The sequence below is a fragment of the Akanthomyces muscarius genome, chromosome 3 (assembly GCF_028009165.1).
Source record: "Akanthomyces muscarius strain Ve6 chromosome 3, whole genome shotgun sequence".
NCBI classification, from domain to species: domain Eukaryota; kingdom Fungi; phylum Ascomycota; class Sordariomycetes; order Hypocreales; family Cordycipitaceae; genus Akanthomyces; species Akanthomyces muscarius.
The window spans coordinates 2,892,493-2,912,381 of NC_079243.1; the positions used below are offsets into that span (position 1 = coordinate 2,892,493).

Sequence of the window (19,889 nt, forward strand, 5' to 3'; positions counted from 1 at the left end):
CGTTCCTGCAGCCCTAACCAGAGCCTGTGCCGGGCCGCTGATCACGACAGGCGTCCCTGGTCGACGTGTCGAGTATCGACGCCCGTGTCTGGGCCCGGCAGTTGTCGCGCCCGATGAGCCTGTCGCGCCCGATGAGCCTGTCGCTGCTTGCTTGCCTGTCAGTGGTGGGTTGGCTGTGGCGGGTGGTGACCCAGCGGCGTGGGAGAGCTAGACTAGCGCTGTAATCGTGCCGGCACGAATTCAAGTCGTTGATTGCGGGCGCGCACGCCGAGAAATGAGACAGAAGCCGGGAATGAGACAGAGTGAAGAGCAAAAGTCACGACTAGTGAGTTGGCAGGCACACAGGCCATTGTCTCGACTCTACCCGCAGCTGTCGCATCATGACTATGCTGTTTCCATGAGACTGTACCTTGCACGTCACATTTTCTCCGACTGATCTGTATGCCATGCAGTACCAGTAGTTGCAGCGAGTCAATCTTGCTTCTCCTGCGCTACGGGGGCCCTGTAAAGCCAACCAGCAGCTAAATAAAGGTGCGCGTTGGCGCTGCAGGAGGGCCCCCTGACGCAGAGTATCATCGCGCAGTCGAGTCCTGCATTAGTGCGGGCTTAGCCCGTCAATCGCCTTCCCGACTGGGCGAGTGTCTTTGGTGCGGCAATGGTGTGCCAGTGCCTCGTAATTTTGCGCTCGACAGGTTTCGGCACCGCGAGCATGTTGTTGTTTGGATCCGATGGCCTGGAGCAAAAGTACCTGCTTCATCTAGAATTATAGTGGTGACGGCGCTGAGCGAGTGCCTTATCCGCCCCTCCCCCTCCCTGTGCAGCGTGCGGGCGGGTATGCTGCCCACTGTAAATACCCGCTTGCCGGTACTTGTGCTTTGCAGGTGAGCATCCCCATCCCATTCCCATGCTCCCCGACGGCCGTCTACAGGCTTCCTTACCTAATGGCCCTGGGCCCTCTCCTCCCGCCCCCGAATCTTCCTCTCTTCCATGGGGACCCCGAACAAAAACGCCCCCGATCTCTTTTCTTTCCCATCTCCTCCACACTTTTCAATCTACGCCCAAGCTTTCTTTCTTGGCTTTTCCTCCTCTCAATTGACGCCTGGCCGCTCTCGCTCTCTGCCTTTGCCGCGTCACTCTCGCCTTCGCCATCAACCTCTGGACCACTCACCGGCTCTCAGATGCCTCTCGACGACACCCGCCCCTCCATGGTCAATTGATGCAGACTATGGACGTCTTTGCGAGGGCGGTGGCCGGTGACGGGGATGGCGCCTTTGGACCGACGCTCAACGGCTTCTTCGACTTTACCCTGTCCTTTGAGCACTCCATCCTCGCCATCCTGCCCACGTCCGTCTTCATCGTCCTCACGCCAGTCCACGTAAACCACCTCTGGCGCCGGCAGCCATGCGTCAAACCAGGAGTCTTGCTGTGGCTCAAGATGCTCAGCACGCTGCTGTTACTTTCCTGTCAGGTTGCCAGCCTTGCTCTTTGGGCCGTTTCTTCGACCCCGCGCCGCGACTTGGCCGTCGCATCCGCCGCCGTCACTTGTGTTGGTTCCATATGCATCTTCTTTCTGCTATACGCCGAGCACATCTACTCGTATAGACCCTCAACCCTCCTGAGCGTCTATCTAACCCTCATGATCTTGTTTGATATTGCCAAGACACGATCATATTTCCTTCGCGGCGACCTCGATGCGCTTGCCGGTCTCTCTGTCGCCGTCGTCGTCATTGAATTCGTTCTGCTGCTCTTCCAAGAAGTCTCCAAGCGCCGTCTCGTCACAACTCGAAACTCGCAACCCCGACTCAGCGGCGAAGCCCTTAGCGGTTTCTGGGGCCGAGCTCTCTTCCTATGGGTCAACTCGACGCTGAAGCTGGGTTTTCGTTCCATTCTGCGCGTTGAAGACCTCAAGGACCTCGGCCCTGAATTCAGCTCCGAGCGCCTCCACGCCGACTTTGAGCCCCATTGGCAAGCCGCGAGCCCAACCTCGAATCACTCTCTCGCCAACGCGCTCCTTCGCACACTCTATCCCGAATTTCTGCGCGTCGTCATCCCCCGCCTTTGCTTCCTCGGCTTCACCTTTTCCCAACCCTGGCTCATCATGTCTGTCATTGACACCGTCGTCAACGGCAATCCGGGTTCCGAAGTCTCCGGTGGCCTCATCGGCGCCACCACCTTGATCTACATTGGTATTGCCATAAGCAGGGGATACTACAAGCACCACGCCTACCGCTCCGCCACCTTGACCCGCGGCATACTCGTCACTGCCATCTTGCACAAGGCTCTCAAGCTTAGCCACGCAACGCTGAAAAAGTCGGCTGCCTTGACTCTCATGACTGCCGATATCGAAACGTTGACCTTTACCATCACCACCTTTCATGACCTGTGGGCCAGCGCTTTCGAGCTTGCCCTTGCCATTTTCATGCTGGCCAAGATTATCGGTGGCGCGTCTTTCTTTGTTCTGATACCCGCCATACTCTCCGCCATGGTCTCGTCCTACTACACCAAGAAGCTTGGCGTCGCACGCAAGACCTGGAACGAAAAGATTGAAAAGAGAGTCGGCGAGACCAAGGATGTCATCACCCAGCTCAAGGCCATCAAGATGAGCGGTCTCGCACCATTCTATGCCAACCACATTCAGGCTCTTCGCGAAGACGAAATCAAGACTTCACTCCCTGAGCGTAGTGTCCGTGTTGGTCTACTGTCTGCCGGTGCCTTGTCTGATGCCATCACCCCGGTTCTTGTTGTCGCTGGAGCTCTCTTTTGGACCAGAGAAACCGAGAAGCTCACCAGCGCACAGTTCTTTACAGTTCTATCCATCGTTGCTGTCGTTGTCAGTCCGATGACGCACCTGCTTACGTATTTGCCTTTTGCCATTGGTGGCTACGCTGGACTGACTCGAATTCAGTCATTCTTGCGTCTGGAAGAGCGCCTTGACAGTCGCCAAAGTGGAAACGGTCCCGCTGAAGGCTCACCCTTTGACATGATGATGATCCAGGCCGAGACTCTCAGAAGGGCCCGCGAGACGGCCGAAAAAGGACCCAGTCCGTTTGCCATTGAGCTTGTCCATGCAACCATCAACCGACTCGAGAATGCCGCAATTCCTCTGCTCGACAACATTAATATCCAATTCCGCACAGGCCAGATCTCCATGATTGTTGGGCCTGTCGGTGCCGGCAAGTCGACGCTATGCAGGGCTATCCTAGGCGAGCAAAAGCTTGATCGTGGTTTTGTTCTGATGGGAGGCATCCGTGTTGCTTACTGCGACCAGTCGCCGTGGCTACAAAACATGTGTATTCGCGACTGCGTCATTGCTCACTGCGAATATGTTTTGCCCTGGTACAGATCTGTCCTCTGGGCTTGTGCTCTGGAGGAAGATTTGGACCAGCTTCCAGACGGAGACAAGACAATGGTTGGTAGCGGTGGTGGCCTCATCAGTGGCGGTCAGAAACAGCGCGTCGCGTTGGCCAGAGCAATCTACTCCCGCGCCGCCGTCATTGTTCTCGATGACGTCCTCAGCGCCTTGGATTCCGATACTGCTCAGATCATTCTCTTCCGCCTACTCGGCGACAATGGCTTGCTCACTCAGACCGGCACCACGGTCATCATGACTACCAACATCCGCGAGCATCTTCCTCTCGCACACACCGTCTATGCTCTGGACGGCCGAGGCAACGTCAAGGAGACGGTCAACAACTCTCCCGAGCTGATTCGTAAAGAGTACTTGGTGAGCTCCCAGGAGCAGACCTCCAAAGAAGCGGAGCCCTTTGTACCCAAACCAGCAGCAGAGCCCTCCAAGGACCAGGCACACCAGCGCCAACACGGTGACTTTTCTCTATACATGTATTATTTCCGGTCCAGCGGCGTTTCTTTGATTATCCTCTGGGTCGTTTCCATTTCACTTGCGGCTGTCATCAAGGCCTTGCCTCAAATCTATGCCAGCTTATGGATGGACCAGGACCCGCAAAATATGAACTGGTTCTACGGCTACGCTGCCTTGGCCGCCGGCACTGCCATAACCCTCGCGGTCAGCTTGTTCTTTTACTACTACAAGGTGGTGCCCAAGTCGTCGCGCGTTTTGCACAAGCAGCTGCTGCAGACAATGATGAAGGCCAAACTGCCTTTTCTCACCAAAACTGAGAGTGGTGTTCTCGTCAGCAAGTTTTCCCAGGACGTTGGGTTCCTGTCACAACAGCTGCCCCAGTACTTTCTGGAGTTTACCTACACGTCAGTTGCGTGTCTTGTCAGCATCGGAGTCATTGTTTCAGGAGCAACTTATGCCGCCATTGCAGTGCCTGCGCTGCTCGTCTTCCTTTGGCAGATGCAGAGATTCTATCTTCGCACGTCTCGCCAAATTCGCCACATGGATTTGGAGGCCAAGTCGCCGCTCTACACGCTGTTCCAGGATGTTGGCGATGGCATTATGCATATTCGTGCGTTCCAGTGGGAGTCTGATATCAAGTGGCAGGGATATGGCCTGCTGGACTACTCGCAGCGTCCCTACTACCACATGTACGCCATTCAGCGCTGGCTGGCGCTCGTCATGGACTTGACTGTGGCTGGCATCGCCATGCTCCTGGTTGGCCTCGCCGTCAACATGCCCGGCAAAACTACTGGAGGTGCCATAGGTCTGTCTCTGGTGACGCTCATCAACTTGAGCGAGAGCATGTCGTATCTTGTCAAGGATTGGTCGAATCTGGAGACCTCTCTGGGGGCCATGGCGCGTGTGCGAGAGTTTAACAACACCACGCCGCTTGAGCCCGAGCCTGTCCTCAAGCCCGGCGAGCAGTTGCCGGACAACTGGCCATCGCTGGGTCGCGTTGACCTCACAGGCGTCACGGCCAAGTACGATCCGCTGGACATGGCTGCTCGCCCTGTACTGAAGAACATGTCGCTCATTGTGCAGCCGCGCGAGAAGGTTGCCATTATCGGACGCACGGGAAGCGGCAAGTCGTCGCTTCTTCTGGCGCTCCTCAGCTTCCTGGACTACAGCGGCACCATCCGGATCGATGGACGCGATGTGCGGAGCATTCCGCCGGACCTGCTCCGCTCCCGGATCGTCACCGTGTCGCAGGACGATGTGGAGCTCGCGGCCTCGGTCCGTGTTAACCTGAACCCGTACGAGTTGCAAAGCCCGCGCGACCACATCAGCGACGACACGATGATTGACTACCTGACGAGGGTCAAGCTGTGGCCGCTGATTCAGGCGCACGGCGGGCTCGACGCGCAGCTGCGGGACCTCGAGTTTTCCAAGGGCCAGAAGCAGCTGCTGTGCATTGCGCGTGCGATGCTCCGCCGCCAGCACACGTCGGCCAGTCTGGTCCTGGTGGACGAGGCGACGAGCAACGTGGACGAGGAGACGGACGAGGAGATTCAGGCCGAGATTGCGGCGGCGTTTGCGCGCTGCACGGTGCTGACGGTGACGCATCGGATGAGTGCGGTGCACCATGCCGATGTCATTGTGGAGATGGAGAATGGAAATTTGAATCGGGTCATAACCCGTCGCGCGCCGCGCGATGATGAGGCGTTTTGATGTTTTGTCTGGGTGTTTATTATGGGATGGATACATTCATGTACTTTATGGGATGGACACATGTTATTTATGGGTTGGTATATTCATGTATTTATGGGTTAGGCACATGAGCGTTTGCTATTTTGATACCAATTTGAGTTGGAATTGCAATGTCAATGTTGACGTATTCTGCAAGTCAATTCGCCAATTTGTTTGCTCGTAAATGTCACAAAACCATATTTGCAGCAATGGCAGCCAAGATTGCATGTCGGCGAGACATCACATCATGTTTGAAGGGCTCTGTTGTAGCTCGAAGCAGCATCATTGCGTAATACATTATAGTAATACAGACAAGAGATTCACGTTGATGTACACAGCGGCCGCAAAACCACCCATTCTCGGCAATCCTAGCCTCCTCGCCCCTTGTTTCCCCCGCACTTCCCTCTGCCCTCTCACTTCAGGCCAGCCTCCTTGCGCATGGCCTCCCTCCTCGCCTCCGCCTCCCTCGCCAGTTCCCGCGTCGACCTGGCCTCTTGGCGCTTTCTATTCTCCTCTTCCTCCTGAATGACCGTCCAGACTGTCATCACCCTTGTTAGCCTTCTCCTCCCACCACCGCCATCACCACCCACCCGCGGGGGGCACAACAGGGAACAAGAACATACTCGGCTTGTCCGACTTGGAGTACTCCTTGAGCTTCGTCACAAAGTCGTTGAACTCGGCCTCGCGCTCCGCTCGCCCCTCGATGCTCTTCTTGAGCAGATCCGGGTTGTACCGCGAGCGCAGCTCCTCCTCGGTCGGCACGACCCAGTACGTCAGCGCCGGGCCGCCGACGCTCACGCCGACGCCTCTGTCCTCTCTCCGTCAGCCTCTTTCCCCCCCTCTTCTCACCTCCCCTTTGAGGGATACGCTGGACTTGGAGCGCAGACTCACGCGATTATGACCTTGGCCCAGAGACCCCAGTTTGTCGGCTTGGCCATGGCTGCTCGTGTCCCTCGTTGTCGCTGCGGATTCGCTAGTCGTGAGCCGGTTAATAGTCGCGCGTCGTGGAATCGTCGAAAATGTGGCAGGGAATGCACGAAAAGGACGCAAGTCGCTCGTAGATCCGCAGTTGTCGCTTCGTCTGCCGTGACGTGATGGCTGCGTTCATGGTAGAACCCACGTTTCTGCCGATTGTCGCCGCGCCAAGTACGGAAGGCGGTCTGTCGCAACGCTACAACCATCCTTCCACACCATGCATTTAATCATCGTATCTCGTGCGCGCAATCAATGCGATAAAATTACATGAATCCCCCGCTCATAAACTAATAATTATACATCAGTTGAAAGCAACCCGCTTCCTATGCAGCCGCCCTCCCATGTATCCGTCCATAGCCATGCAGTCACTGCTCCCGGCTCGGTCCCAACAGCATCATCATCCATTACATTATCGTGCAGTCTCCTTCCTGCTTCTCAATCCGGCTTCGTGAAATGCGTTCTCTAGGTCGCGGTGGTCCTGTTTTGCCTACCCTCTTCAATTCTTCGAGTCTCTCTCTCGCCTTAGGAAAGTCCTGAGCTACAGTTTGTTAGTCTCCGGCGTCAAATAGGCCTCCGTCTAACATGCAGTGTACGTACCCGCAGCTCGCCAATACCATCTCTTAGCGTCTTCCAGGTTTGCCGCGATGCCAATGCCCACCTCGGTAAAGTATCCCATAGCAAATTCTGCCTTGGCCATACCCGCTGTGGCCGCCTTGCGCGCCCACAGATAGGCCTCGGTATCGCTCTGGTTTATGACTCCGTCGCTTCCTGTGAGATACCATCCGCTCAGCGCAAGCTCAGACTGATGCTCCTCTTGCATGGCAGCTCGTGAGTACCACACAATTGACAGTCGGGGATCGACAGGGCACCCAAGTAGTCCGTATTCGTACGCACATGCCAGACGAAATTGCGAAAACTTGTATCCAAGTCCAGCTGCCTGCTTGAACAGGCTGAACGCATACCCCTCGTCCCGCACAATGTGGTCGTTTGGTTGCGCTGATTCGTACAGCAACCCGAGCTCGTGAAGCGCATGCGGATTGTCTTCGTCTGCCCTCTCAGCGGCGCGCTTCAGCCATGAGACGGCCTCTCGGGGGTTCCTGTCTTGCCCAAGGAGCCCCTTGAGCAGCACCATGCCCACCTTGTACATGGCTGGCGGATAGCCCAGCTTCGCCGCCCGTTGGTACCATTGCATCGCCTTGAGCGCATCCCGTCGTGTGCCGCCCCCTTCTTCGTGGCCAATCTCGCAGCAGACTGCCACGCGATAAGCAGCCGCAGCATGCCCAAGCTTAGCCGCCGACTGATACAGCGTGAATGCCTCCTTTGTGTCGGGCTCGCCACTAAAAAGACCTTTGCCAAGACCGTCCGCCAGTGTAAACATTGCTTCTACATTCTGATTGCTGGCCAGCTTCTTCAGAATCTTGTGCGCATCCATCAAATACCTATCTTTGGCTTTGGCGCGCGCGCGAGGATCCGCAGCCTGCGGGATGAGAGTCTCGGCAGCCTCAATCAAGCGATTAGCTAGTTTCAATGCAGATTGATGATCTGCGGGGTTGGACCTGATGACAACTCTGAGCTGCTCCAGCTCCTGCGTCGTTACAGGATTTTCGGGCTCCCTGTCTTGCGCCATGTCCACAGATGCAGAGCTCGGGATAGGTGGTGGAGCATATTGCCGCTGTTGCTGAGGCATCTGCGGCTGGGCAAATTGTTGCTGCGGAGGTGGTCGAGACACACCTCCGTAATTGCGCACAGGAGGCGGCTTGCCACTGGGGTTGACGAGTGAATTGGGCATCTGTCCGGGCCGAACTGGAGGCGGGTGCGATGGCAGACCGTCGGGATTCGCATTCTGTGGCATCGGTGGCATTGGTGGCGCGCCAGCAACGGGTCTCGAGTCTGGCGGATACGAGCGGCCAGGCGCTGGTGGCGCACTGGGTCCTCTCGGAGGAGCCTCGTCGTAGGTAATCGCCTGGCCATATCCGTGATGGTAACCTTGATCGTAACTCTGATCATAACCCTGATCGTATTTCTGATCATAACTTTGATCATGACCCTGGCCGTATCCCTGGTCGTATCCTTGGCCGTAGACCTGGTCATGTCTTTGCTCATGTCTTTGGTCGTAGCCCTGAGCATTTCTTTGGCCATGGCCTTGGCCGCCGCTTTGATCATATCCATTGTGAGAAGGCATGGGTGGCATTGACGGGATATCGCCAGCCATTTCAAAGACAGCCGACTGTGGCTCGCGCATCTCTGCCATGGACTTGGCGTGGCTCAATTGTGGCGTATGGTGCGGCCCTCGATGCGGCTGCTCCTGTTGTGGCGCTCTGGGCTGATCATATGAGCCCCTAGCAACATTCTGGCCAGCTGCACCCATATACTGCACATTGGCATTTTGATTCGGGTCACTGTGTCGCGGATTGTAGTAGTCGTCAACTACGTCTGCCTCGTAGCCCCCTCCATACGGTGCATTGGACGGCAGAGCCTGCTGCTGCTGCGGATATGTGCGTTGCGGTGTCGGTCTCGTTCCCGTCGTCGTTGCTGGTCGTTGCGGTATGGCCCGGCCTGCGGGTCCATTGTAGGGCAACGTTTCGGCTCGTTGGTGAGATGCCTGGATATCTCGGCCTTGGTCCCGGAATGGCAGTGTCATGCTGCGGCCTGGGGGCCCAAACTCGGTCGCGTGGGGGGCTTGCCGAGGATTTGGTGGTTCGCCATACTGATTATAGCCATGATCTTGTTGTCGAGGATCTTGTCGAGGATCTTGTCGAGGATCTTGCCGAGGATCTTGCCGAGGATTTGGAGCGTTGCTATAGCTTCCATAGCCACGATCTTGCGGTCGAGGATTCGGCGCAGGATTATAGTCTCCCTGGGCGGGACCTTGCTGTCGGCGGTCGGAATACTGTCGAAATTGCTCCCTTGGTGGGGGTTGTCTGGCGTTCATCGGTTGAGCATACCCTTGCCCATTGGGTGGATATCCTCGAGACTGCCCTCTAGGCGGAAGCTGCCCTCTAGGCGGTGGAGGTCTGGCTCGATTCGCCGGTGGCCCGTAGTTGCCTTGATATCCCTGATTCTCGGAGCTGTGTCTGCCATTCTGGCTGTTTATGTCCATCGCAGCTTTGTCTTGTTGTGGAGCTCAGCTGTAATACACTCGGGTTTGGCGCGCAAACATAATATGGTGAGAATGTTGTAAAATTGCACAAAAGTCTGCGGCAAGTTCCGAGGCCCGGGGAGTGAGGCGATCACGAGTCCGGGCTCAAAGCAGCAGCACAAGTGCCAAGGAATGGTGTTGTGATGTTGCGGGAGGACGAGCTCAGGCGAGACGGGTGCTGCAATTATGTGCCGGCCAGACGCTGGAACGTCTTAGTCAGCTGTCGGGAATGCTGGCCGTTGTGGATTTTTGCCCGCTCACAATCGGCTGCTGCGTGGTGCGAAATTGGGAAAAAGACATATTGTAGCTATTTTGATAGCCTTGTCAATCTTGACATATATTTGTTACGGCGCGACTTGTAGTCTTTAACCTGCAGGTTGCGACGCCGTGTGTGTAGAGACTTGATGCTGTGTCAGCGGTGGGGGCGCGACAAGTTGTTACCTGTTGCGAGTCGCCGAAACCCGCGCCGAGTCCCTCTTCAACTAATACAACGTTTCTCGTTCTGTTCAATCGGACGTCGGTATAACTCGAATTTCTTTTTCTGTTCTCCTTTTCCGTTCCAAGAGATACCCCGTTACAGAGCCTGCCATCCCTGGCGCAAACTGTACCTCGATACCACACCTCAGCTCGCTGCCCAACATCGGCTGCATGCATCCGAGCGAGTCCCTGTTGTATTGCTTGTATCAAGTTTGCCTGCCAGCGTTAGAGCCATTACTGCCGGCTGCCCCGCGCCAGTTTCTGATACACCCGCAGCCCGGTGCGGTGCCCGTCCGAGCCCTGTGCTAGAGCAGGGGTTCGCTCCGAAGTATGAAAAATAACCTTTGTGCCCCTTTCATAGGACCTTTTGAATCCTGCAAATGATCAATTGCGAAGCCCTACATCTGCAGGCAAGAAGTGCCATTACTGGGCGCTCTGTCCTTAATCACAACAATGACTTGGTGTTGTGGCCACGGGCGTCCGCCACAGCCAACCAGCCACGAATATCGACCTATGCAATGCAAATCAACCTAGAGTCACTGACTTCTTTAAGAGTTACGATTGGCCACTCGAAGGCGCATCTTTTGATACCCATACTACCTATACCTAACGCACAACCCTCGTGGGAGCAAGAGCTAAGATTGGAGCTGCGGAGTACCTATACCACGCGCGGCACAAAGCCTATTTTAGCGTCACAGCGGCAAGTCAAGCTGCCTACCTTATACCTGTCATCACCTGCGCACACGTACGCTCTAATACTTAGCCTGAATCCCATAGCACCGTGTTTATAGCTCTTCGAGCTATGTCTTGTCCATAGAGCCTGTCCTACCTAAGGAGTAATAGCACAGCAGAGAGAGCACTCCCCAAAAATTAATAGCACGGTTTTTTAATAGCACAGTAGGAAGGGCACCCTCTAAAATTAATAGCACAGTTATTTAATAGCATAGTAGAGAGGGCACTCCGTAAAATTAATAGCACGGTTTTTAATAGCCACAGGAAGAAGAGTAACTTTATAAAATGCTTGTTTTTCTACAATCTTCTTTAACTGCTCCTATATACCTACCTTCTTTCACACTTTAAGATCAACTGTACTGGGCTGGGGAACTAACGCCATGTCCATCTATGTAGGGTCACTGATGTAGAGACCTGTCAATGAAGAGCCATCGGATCTCTTCCGCGATGCCGTTAGCAGCAACCGCTGCTACTGAACCTAAAAACTCGGATCCCCAGCCAACATTGCACGTCGATGCTCGCACACTCAAAGTGTTCGGGACCTTATTCTTCGATCCCGATGTGACGTCGACTCCTGGTTCGGTTCCCTGGGATGGCCTCCTCCACGCCATGGTGCCCACAGGATGTCAAGCAGAGAAGCTCTACGGCTCTGTCTGGCAGTTTTCGCCCTCAAACCTGGATGTGAAGAGAGGAATTCACTTCCACGAGCCTCGCCCCCAAGGGCAAGACCCCTTTCGTGGTAGCCAGGCGGCATGGGAGACGGTGAACGATAGCCCGTGGCTAGCTTGGGGGCATATTTGTGTTGATGGAGAAGTGACGCATATGCTCTTCTAGGATGGTACAATTGCGTCTAGAGAACTGTTGAATCCGTGCAATGTGCATGTCAATTTGCCATCCAGACCCCTTTCGTCCTCAATATTCGCTAGAACTTTCGACGATACTACATGAGAAGCAGGTGACTGACGTTGCCCTGTTTAGACGAAGCTGGCGTGGCTCTAGGCCTTTTCCCTTCTCGTCCAAAAAAATGTCGCCGTCTGAACAGTCTGTAACACAAGCCACCATTAGCACATAATGCCATCGAACACGGCAACTCAAACGCGGGTCGGCATGCGCGGGGACGCATTGTGATGCGCACTCACTCTTGCAAGTTGCAACACATCCTGCCTGGACAGGGCAGCGCACCGCTGGAGCGCGCCTACATTCCAGCAGCCCCCACCGTCGCAAGTCTGCCAACAGTAAACGCGACATCAGCCCAGTAACAGGTCTCAGCAGACAGAGGCCCGATTTTTCCGCAATTCATTCCGAATCGGTATCGGATAGATTTGATGCTTGGCTTGTCTCAAATATAGCCGCAACGGAGACTTTCGCTGTCGCGTGACGTAGTGTTGCAGCAAACGTCAGATACTAACCCTGCATGTATCATGTAAAGGGACGAAAAGGAAACCCGTGTAGAAAAAAGAGACAATACGATGCTTGGCTTTAGAGTGTCTAGGGCAATGGCGCTCTCGCTGGCTTTGGGCGGATGTGTGGTCGAGCTGATAGATTACTCGAAGATTTTGCGGCTGCCACCTTCCTACTCCAATACATACACCATCACGTCAGCTGCACGAATCCTATCACGCAGATATGATCAACATGGTTTTATTAAACGATCAAAAATGAAACAAAAACTCCAACATATGATGGCATTTTATGCCGAGTGTTTGCCCTTCATGGCTTGCGTGGCCTCCAAAAAACGCACTTTCCAGCAATGCTTGCCTGGAACACTTTAAGCTCCTGGCGCTTCTCCTTTACTTTCCCAGCCGTCAGCTGCACCTCCTTCAAGGCGTTATCATCATCAATGTGGTCGAAATTGTGAAGGATCGCGGCCCTGTAGGCGGCGTTGGCCAGGGCAACCTCGGTCTCGAGCCGCTGGAGCTTCGCCTTTCGAGCGACTTCCTCGGGAGACTCGTCCGAGAGTCCAACGATATCCTTGTCTAGCTCATAAAGGCCACTGTCACCCGATTCATCCTCCTCCACTGCAGAGCTTGTCGTAACCGCTTGGGGAACAGGCGGCGGAGCAGCAGGAGCAGTGTCCCCTGTCTCAGCCGACTGCTCCTCGGTGGGCGGCTGGCTGTCGTCTGGGACTTTACCTTCTACAAGCCCATTTTTGTTATCGGTATCGCCAATTTCAGTGCCGTCCCTGGAAGAGCTCTCTTTCTTCACAGCCTCGATCTGACTGGATTTCTCGATGCCTGTGTCCACGGTGAGACCGGGGACAGAGGGCACAGGTGGCAGAGCTGAGCGGCCATCCCAAGGACTACCGGCTGCCAGGACGGGGACCTCGGACAGCATCCGGGCGAGATCACCGAGCCGAGCATCCGCCGACAGGAGTCTTGCTGCTTCTGCATCTACCGGCAAGGTGCTCCTGCTGTCGATGAGATAATTGTGATGGAGCCAGGGCATTCGGCTTGAGCTTCTGCCTTGGGCGACCAGTGCCTGTACCATGTATGGAGTCCATGGCGGCGGTGTGGTCAGGCGTCCGCCACGCATCTGGACAGAACTTGCCCAATTTCGAAAAGCCAGCAGGGGAGGTTTGTTGGCGCGCCAAGTGACGGCCCTTTGAAAGACTTTGGCTGGGTTGGTCGACCACGCAGACCTGCAGCCTTCCGGCGTGTGATGATCCGAGCCATTGCATATCGGACAGCCGTGAACAAAGCCATCGGCCCAGGGATGACAGCAATTGGATACCGTATGGCCGACATGGCCGCAGTTGCCACACCCACGCTGCATCGGAGCTCTCGCTGGGGCGGGGGTGGGGGCAGGGGCAGAGGCTTTCGTTTTCGTTATGCCGCCATAGTGGTTCGACCCTGCCCTGGGGGCCTTGCTGTTGCCAGATGTCGGCGTAGAGGAATTGATTCCTCTGCCAGACGATGGGGTGTTGTCGCGAGCCGGGCGTGGTCGTTCTCTGCCGCGCTGCCGCTCGTCCCACGCGCGAGAAGCTTCACGTGCCAAAGTTTCGTCCACTTGGCCTCGCTGCGTCGTTCCAAAAGGGTTGGCAGACCGTTCAGGCGGCGGCTGCTGCTGCTGCTGCTGTTGCACCAGCGACTGGAGCGGTGCAAAGCCATCGACACCCTGCTGCTGTCGCTGCCTCTGTGTAGAACCGGGCACAGTGGAGGCCGGGGGGAGGAGACCAATCTGGCGTCTCCCCATGTTACTGTCCATGATCTCCCTGTTAATGTCCAACCCTATGTTGTCGTAGAATGCAAGCTTCTGCATGACGGTCCCCTGGCGATCGCCCAGCTGTCGCACGAGCTCCTGTCCTGGTTGGTCCGCACTTTGCACGACTGTAAGCGCCCTGCCGGTCATGGTCGGGGCAGGAGCATTCATCGGCTCCCAGTGACTGCTACGGGCAGGCTGCCTGGCGACAGCATCGTTGCGGCTGGAGCCAGGTTGCTGCTCCTCGAGGCCCGAAGATCGGGCGTAATTGCGGCCCATGTAGCCACCACGGTGGTTGCGACCGCTGCCACGGTCACGACCATCCTGGTAGCCACGGCCTGCCTGGTTGCCGCTGAAGGGGCTAGTGCCGCTCATCTTGGATCTTGTTCTTTTTGAAAGTCAAGAGAAGCCGTGTATGTATATATATATATGTGTGTGTGCGTGTTTTGTTGTCGGTGGTGTTGCAATGGTGTATATGGTGGTATTCCTAATATGGTCGACGAAGGTAAACACAAACGGACTGCCAAACCGTGGCTACGCTCACTTGTCACTCACGTAGGGCTTCCTCGCTTTGAAAATTTCTCCTATTGCATGGTATTTGGGAAAAGGGTACGAATCAATCATGGGACTAGTATGGCTCTGTGAATTTGCAAACGCGTTGTTTTGGCAGCTGCCTGCCAGCTGACGAGCCTCCATGCAGTGTGGTGTTATTGGAATTGCTAGCCTATCAAATGCGCTCTTCAGCTACGAGCTCATCTATCTCAGTTTATATTTCCCTTCTCTTCAAAGCGTTCTGAAGCCGCTGAAGTGATTCGACACTGTGGCGGCGCTCCAACGGCGCTCCGTCTTAAAACTGCGGCAGTGGTGCTCAAATTAGCAACTACATGTGCTTCCGAGGCTGCGTAGGTGCACCCTTTTGCAGAGCGGGTCGAACGAGTACATATACCTAATTAATTTCTTTACTTTTAAAGTGACATTATTGGCTATTGTAGGTACTTAGAAGTCACATATTGAGCGAATGGACGGTGCTTGTGGGGTGAGAACAAGACGAGTTACCTAGGTAATCTTCCTTGGCGGCTGCGAGGTAGGTACCTAAACATGACCTCTCACCGCCGAGCAATCGCTTTTAGAAGCTGTTTGCAGGCAAAGCGTTGCACGTGTGAGCAGGCAGAATTGGCCCTGCGGCCAAACGCACCTTTCACTTGCAAACGCGCCAAGTAGATGCATTTCTTCCCAACACTCACATCGGTCTCTACCTTACCTTCACAACAAACGTTCACCAAAACCATTCAAAATACAGTCTTTGTCTCTTCATCACGATTTCTCAACCTGGTTCTCTCGCCCTGGCAGAGCCTCGTTCGGTCACGCAAAGCTGACGCCAGAGTCTCCAATCGACCGAGCTCGGCATCTCTACGAGGAGACCATTAAGCTGACGGGAGATAGCAACAGTATAGTCATTTTCGCAGTTGCCGATGCCCTCGAGCGAAGGCTCTTGATAAAGGAGATGGAGAGAAAGGAGCCCGCGTTTTTCGCAGAAACGAACCAAAACTGGGTCATCTACGACTACGCGGCGCTTTACGCTTCCCTGAGTCGTGACGGTGGCTCATGGCAGCGAGGCTGGAAACACAAGCACGTCACTGTTTTCTGCAACGTCGATATACAATTCTCGGCGGCCTTTTTCCTTTGCATGATCTATTTTATGCTATGGGCTCGGGGGTCTCTTGAGGGCACAACTGACAGGAATGCCAAATCAAGTCTGCGGTTGTTGACTTTGTCTGATTCGGATCAGGTCGAGCTTCCCCTTTGGCCGTGTATGGCCTATCTACTGCCACCCAAGCTCAACTTTGTGGACATCACGCTTTACCCGACGCCGGAACCAAAAACCCAGTTCCAGCAAATTGTGTGGAGAGCAGAGGAAAACTTTGTCGACACTGTATTGGATCAAATGTCCGATAACGTCCAACACCGGTTTTCAGAAATTGTCGTGTGCAGCCAACGCCAATATATAGAGCTGCAAAGAAAAATTGAAAGCCTTCCCGGTGTGACACTGTTCAGATCCGTCTTGAACTTGGATCACCTTGAAGATGAACTTCTTCTGTATTGCCGACCACTGTCCCGCCGCCCGGACAACGTTGTCGCACCAACCATGTTTGGTATCATAACCACGAACCACCTCCCAGTTCAATTCGACAACGGCTGCAACATATTCATTGGAGACGAAGCCTATCGCATACACTGGGAACTTGGTCGTATCGTGCATGATTATGCGCCACGATCACAGCGTGAGGTCCACCAAGCGATATCCTACGTTTATCAAAGCGGTATTTATCGAGAAGGAAAATACCCTGTCATGATCAGGCACCCAAGCCTCGAGGGCCTGCCGTTGAACGCGCCACCCAAAGTCCACAACAGCGAGATTTGGAGTTTCGTTACCTGCCTTTCGATATTGTTTGAATGCCGATCACCTCGAGACCGCAAAGATTGCGTCGTTCTTTGTTGAGTTCACCCCGTACAATACTACAGTGCGCCAACTTGAGACCATGGAGTTCTTGGACTGGCACAAAGCAGAAAGTCACCTGGCCCACGACCAAATGTACTTTCCGCGAAAGAAGGCAGTTGCGTATGTGCAAGAGTTACTTGCTCCCTTGAACTACGATTTTGCCGCTGCCTGGTTCCTCGCACTTGGTCTGGCCGATGACAGGGCCACAGAGCCGGTCAAACGTGCTATGGTCTACATGGCGGCAATTTCTGCGACCGAGGCTACCTCACAAGGTCTCCCCGCGGTGTTATACAAGGGTGACATGCATGAAGCTCTATCCAGCGCCTTTGATACACCCGTATTTGGAGAAGATAGGGGCAATGTTGTGGAAGAATTGTGCTTCAAGGTGCATAACTGCATCACTTTTCTCTCTCAGTTGTGGGCACAAGGAGGGATATGGGCTCAGCTGGCGTTCCTTCACACCCTTCACACAGCGGACGCGACATTCGTCGCCGATAAATCCGAACTAGACAAGCTTGTGTTGTCTAGTTCGGGTAACAAAGCAATTCGCACGCTGCGGCCCGAAATGCGCGCGGTCATGGCACGCGTGCTGAGTATATGTCGGATACTTGAACTGAATCTCGTGCGAAAAGCACCCCTGTATTTGCATGAGCAGGATTGCAGCTTCATTCAGTCGTGTTTGAGCCTGGCATGGCGCCATTGCAGCTTCTTGTTGGTGGCGCCGAAAGAGTGCAACATTTTATTCCTTGACTTGGTCGCCGCGGCATCCACTGGCAGTGGACAGCATCCAGGTGATGCGCTGCATGTCGACTTAGCCTTCCAAAGCACTGATACGCCAGATGGCAAGTTGTTTCTTGCTGTGCGACATCTGGAACGCCGTAATGACAAGGTTCTCGCCATCAAAGATACAGTTGTTCTTCCATTTGCCGTCATTGGAATCCCAGTGGAATTCTACAAAAGCGTAAGACTCTAGCCGCACTGAAAGATGGCTGTTGTGAAGAGGTCTATATTCTTAAATGAACTTATTTTATTAATAATATAATATAGTAAATGTATTTATTTTCTAAGTAAAAGATACTATTTATTTACCGCTTAGTTGCTAGTTATTATAGCAAGACTTAAGTGTAGTTTTAGTATCCTGCTTATAATTCTTTATCTCGCTAAAAGTGTCCAAAGCTCAACAAATTTTGGTCCCTCTATAATGAACTCGATGACCTCGTGCGTCCCTGGATTCTCCATGTAAATCTTTCCGAATTCGCATTTCGTGAAATTAATACAGGAACGACTCAGCCAACCGAGCTTCAGCTCGCTGCCAATAAAAAGGACAGCATCAACCGAGGGCACGTAGACTGCATGGCCGTCGCCGTTGACGGTCGGGCAGCAGAACTCGACATGACCGCTCGCGCTTGCGCCATGCCAGCCAGCCAGAACAGCATCCAGAAGGTGCCGGTTAGACCAATCTAGGTGGCGCGAGGCGGAGGTGCGAATCTCGGCTGCACTTTGACGGCGGGGTTCAGAGGGACATCTAACAGCAACAAGATGAGCAGCCATGCACAACAGAAGTGTTATATCAAAGGGCGAAGCTTCGGCCTGAGCCAGGAATGTCTTTGTTGCAATAGAAAACGTGATACACAGGCCATGATGCACTTCTGGCACCGTCACGAGGCAATTTACAAGATGCTGTAGACAGTCCCGAGTGCTCAGACGGCGAGGTTCTACGTCAAGAGCTGTGCGCGATGAGGAGGCTTCGTACAAGCAAACACATGCGTCACAAATTGTCTGCATAAACGATCGAGAGGTTTGCGGACGAGGGCAAGTATTCCAGTCTTCCATCCACACCGGCGCTTGTCCTTGACAAGGCTGGCATTGGATTTTGCTAGGCCACTTCATCGCGTGACGAAGGCCCTCCCAGTGACTGCCTTCTTCTGGATAGTCACTGACACAGCGGAGCAGAGCATCTGCGTAGCCGTTATTTCTTTGCAAGCTCGTGGCGTCGTCCGTGTATCTTTGAATGCGATCCTCGGCTGTTTGAAGTGTGTCTCTGGTCTCTTGAAGTGCTTCTGCCAAGTCAGATTCTCTTCTGCACAACTCTGTCAGCTGGTCGTCCAACATGGAGTTGGAGTCTTGGAGTGACTTGGTTGACGCCTCGAGGGACTTGATTCTCTGTCTTAATTCGTCGTTTAGTACAGAGTTGGAGTCCTCGACGGATTGATTTCTCCGTCCCAACTCAGCATTCAACATCGAGTTGGACTCCTCGAGTGACTTTATTTTCTCTCTCAATTCGGTGTTCGACTTGTCGAGGGACTTTTTGGACTCATTGAGAGACTCAATCTTATGTGTCGACCTGGTGTCGGAGCGCTCGAGCGACTTGTTTTGCTGTGTCAATTCCGCAATGTGGTTCTGTGCCGCGGCCAATTGGTCTTTGAGTTCAGCCGCTAGGGTTGTGCCCGAACGCATGGCCCGACGATCAATGGCCGCATCCAACATGGACGACATTGCGGGATTGAGGCGTAGCTGGTCCAGTTCCATCTCACTTTCCAGCAAGTACTGGAATGCAGCCTTTGCTGTCTCTGATAATACATCGTTCGTTCGATTCGAGTTTGCAAGGGCATCGAGAGACTGCGCATCTTCCTCTAGGATCTCGAGAGTGTCTCGGCATTGACGGACTGTATCTTCCACTCGTTTACCTTTTGTCACCCCGTTCCTTCGGGATGTGCGTAGAGACTCAATATCTGCATTGCTCATCCACTCGCCAAGGCTCTTCAGCTGAGCAGCTTCCGAGTCCACGGCGACTAGCAAGTCTTTGCAAGCGTTGTCTTGGTCGAAGACTTGCTTGAGAGTGGCCCTCATCTCGCTAGCGGTAGGCAAGTTTGTAGTGGCCATGGTAGATTGTAGGTTGAATGTGGTGCTCGAAAGAAATGTATCTGTCTGTGTAGGATGTATGCGTCATCAGGAAATCACTGAGGTCGGTGGTGCCATGAACTGACAGCTGCCAACGATCCGTCGCGGCCACTGCAAACAGAGCCGCCCAGCGTTGCCCTACACCATCCGCCTGGTGCGCCGGTCCCAAACAACGTCCCTGGCTCTGCCGCTTCCACCGGAGAATTGATATTCCAAGAGACTTGGACTTCCCATTTTCCTCGGCAATCACACCTGGCTTCAGCGCGCTGTCTTTGCCCAGCAAATACATTTACTCCCTGGGCCACTCTTTCACGGCCACAACCACTCTCTCATCTAGTACATCAAGGGCCTAGGCCATTATTTTGCCTCTAAAACCAGATTGAAAACCAAAAAGAAGAAGAAAAGGACGCAGACGGTTG

At 54.2% G+C, this 19,889-nt stretch overlaps 6 protein-coding genes across 6 annotated transcripts; 2 read left to right on the top strand and 4 right to left on the bottom strand.

Moving 5' to 3' along the window:
* Positions 1 to 1,216: 1,216 nt before the first annotated feature.
* LMH87_002306 (uncharacterized protein) lies at positions 1,217 to 5,530 on the top strand (the record flags this gene model as incomplete). The annotated part of the gene is made up of 1 exon (XM_056193737.1): positions 1,217 to 5,530. One exon carries the CDS (start codon positions 1,217 to 1,219, stop codon positions 5,528 to 5,530), a length of 4,314 nt encoding a protein of 1,437 aa, XP_056050743.1.
* A 431-nt stretch (positions 5,531 to 5,961) lies between these two features.
* On the bottom strand, positions 5,962 to 6,729 carry LMH87_002307 (uncharacterized protein; the record flags this gene model as incomplete). The annotated part of the gene is made up of 3 exons (XM_056193738.1): positions 5,962 to 6,086; positions 6,172 to 6,356; positions 6,440 to 6,729. The coding sequence occupies 3 exons, from the start codon at positions 6,727 to 6,729 to the stop codon at positions 5,962 to 5,964; spliced, it is 600 nt and encodes a 199-aa protein (XP_056050744.1).
* Positions 6,730 to 6,927: 198 nt separating this feature from the next.
* Positions 6,928 to 9,623, bottom strand: LMH87_002308 (uncharacterized protein; the record flags this gene model as incomplete). The annotated part of the gene is made up of 4 exons (XM_056193739.1): positions 6,928 to 7,061; positions 7,121 to 9,172; positions 9,232 to 9,413; positions 9,469 to 9,623. 4 exons carry the CDS (start codon positions 9,621 to 9,623, stop codon positions 6,928 to 6,930), a joined length of 2,523 nt encoding a protein of 840 aa, XP_056050745.1.
* A 2,243-nt stretch (positions 9,624 to 11,866) lies between these two features.
* LMH87_002309 (uncharacterized protein) lies at positions 11,867 to 14,444 on the bottom strand (the record flags this gene model as incomplete). Its single annotated transcript, XM_056193740.1, has 3 exons — positions 11,867 to 11,914; positions 12,011 to 12,035; positions 12,613 to 14,444. The coding sequence occupies 3 exons, from the start codon at positions 14,442 to 14,444 to the stop codon at positions 11,867 to 11,869; spliced, it is 1,905 nt and encodes a 634-aa protein (XP_056050746.1).
* Positions 14,445 to 16,609: 2,165 nt separating this feature from the next.
* Positions 16,610 to 17,542, top strand: LMH87_002310 (uncharacterized protein; the record flags this gene model as incomplete). The annotated part of the gene is made up of 1 exon (XM_056193741.1): positions 16,610 to 17,542. The coding sequence occupies one exon, from the start codon at positions 16,610 to 16,612 to the stop codon at positions 17,540 to 17,542; it is 933 nt and encodes a 310-aa protein (XP_056050747.1).
* Positions 17,543 to 17,721: 179 nt separating this feature from the next.
* LMH87_002311 (uncharacterized protein) lies at positions 17,722 to 19,452 on the bottom strand (the record flags this gene model as incomplete). The annotated part of the gene is made up of 1 exon (XM_056193742.1): positions 17,722 to 19,452. The coding sequence occupies one exon, from the start codon at positions 19,450 to 19,452 to the stop codon at positions 17,722 to 17,724; it is 1,731 nt and encodes a 576-aa protein (XP_056050748.1).
* Between the last annotated feature and the right edge of the window lie 437 nt (positions 19,453 to 19,889).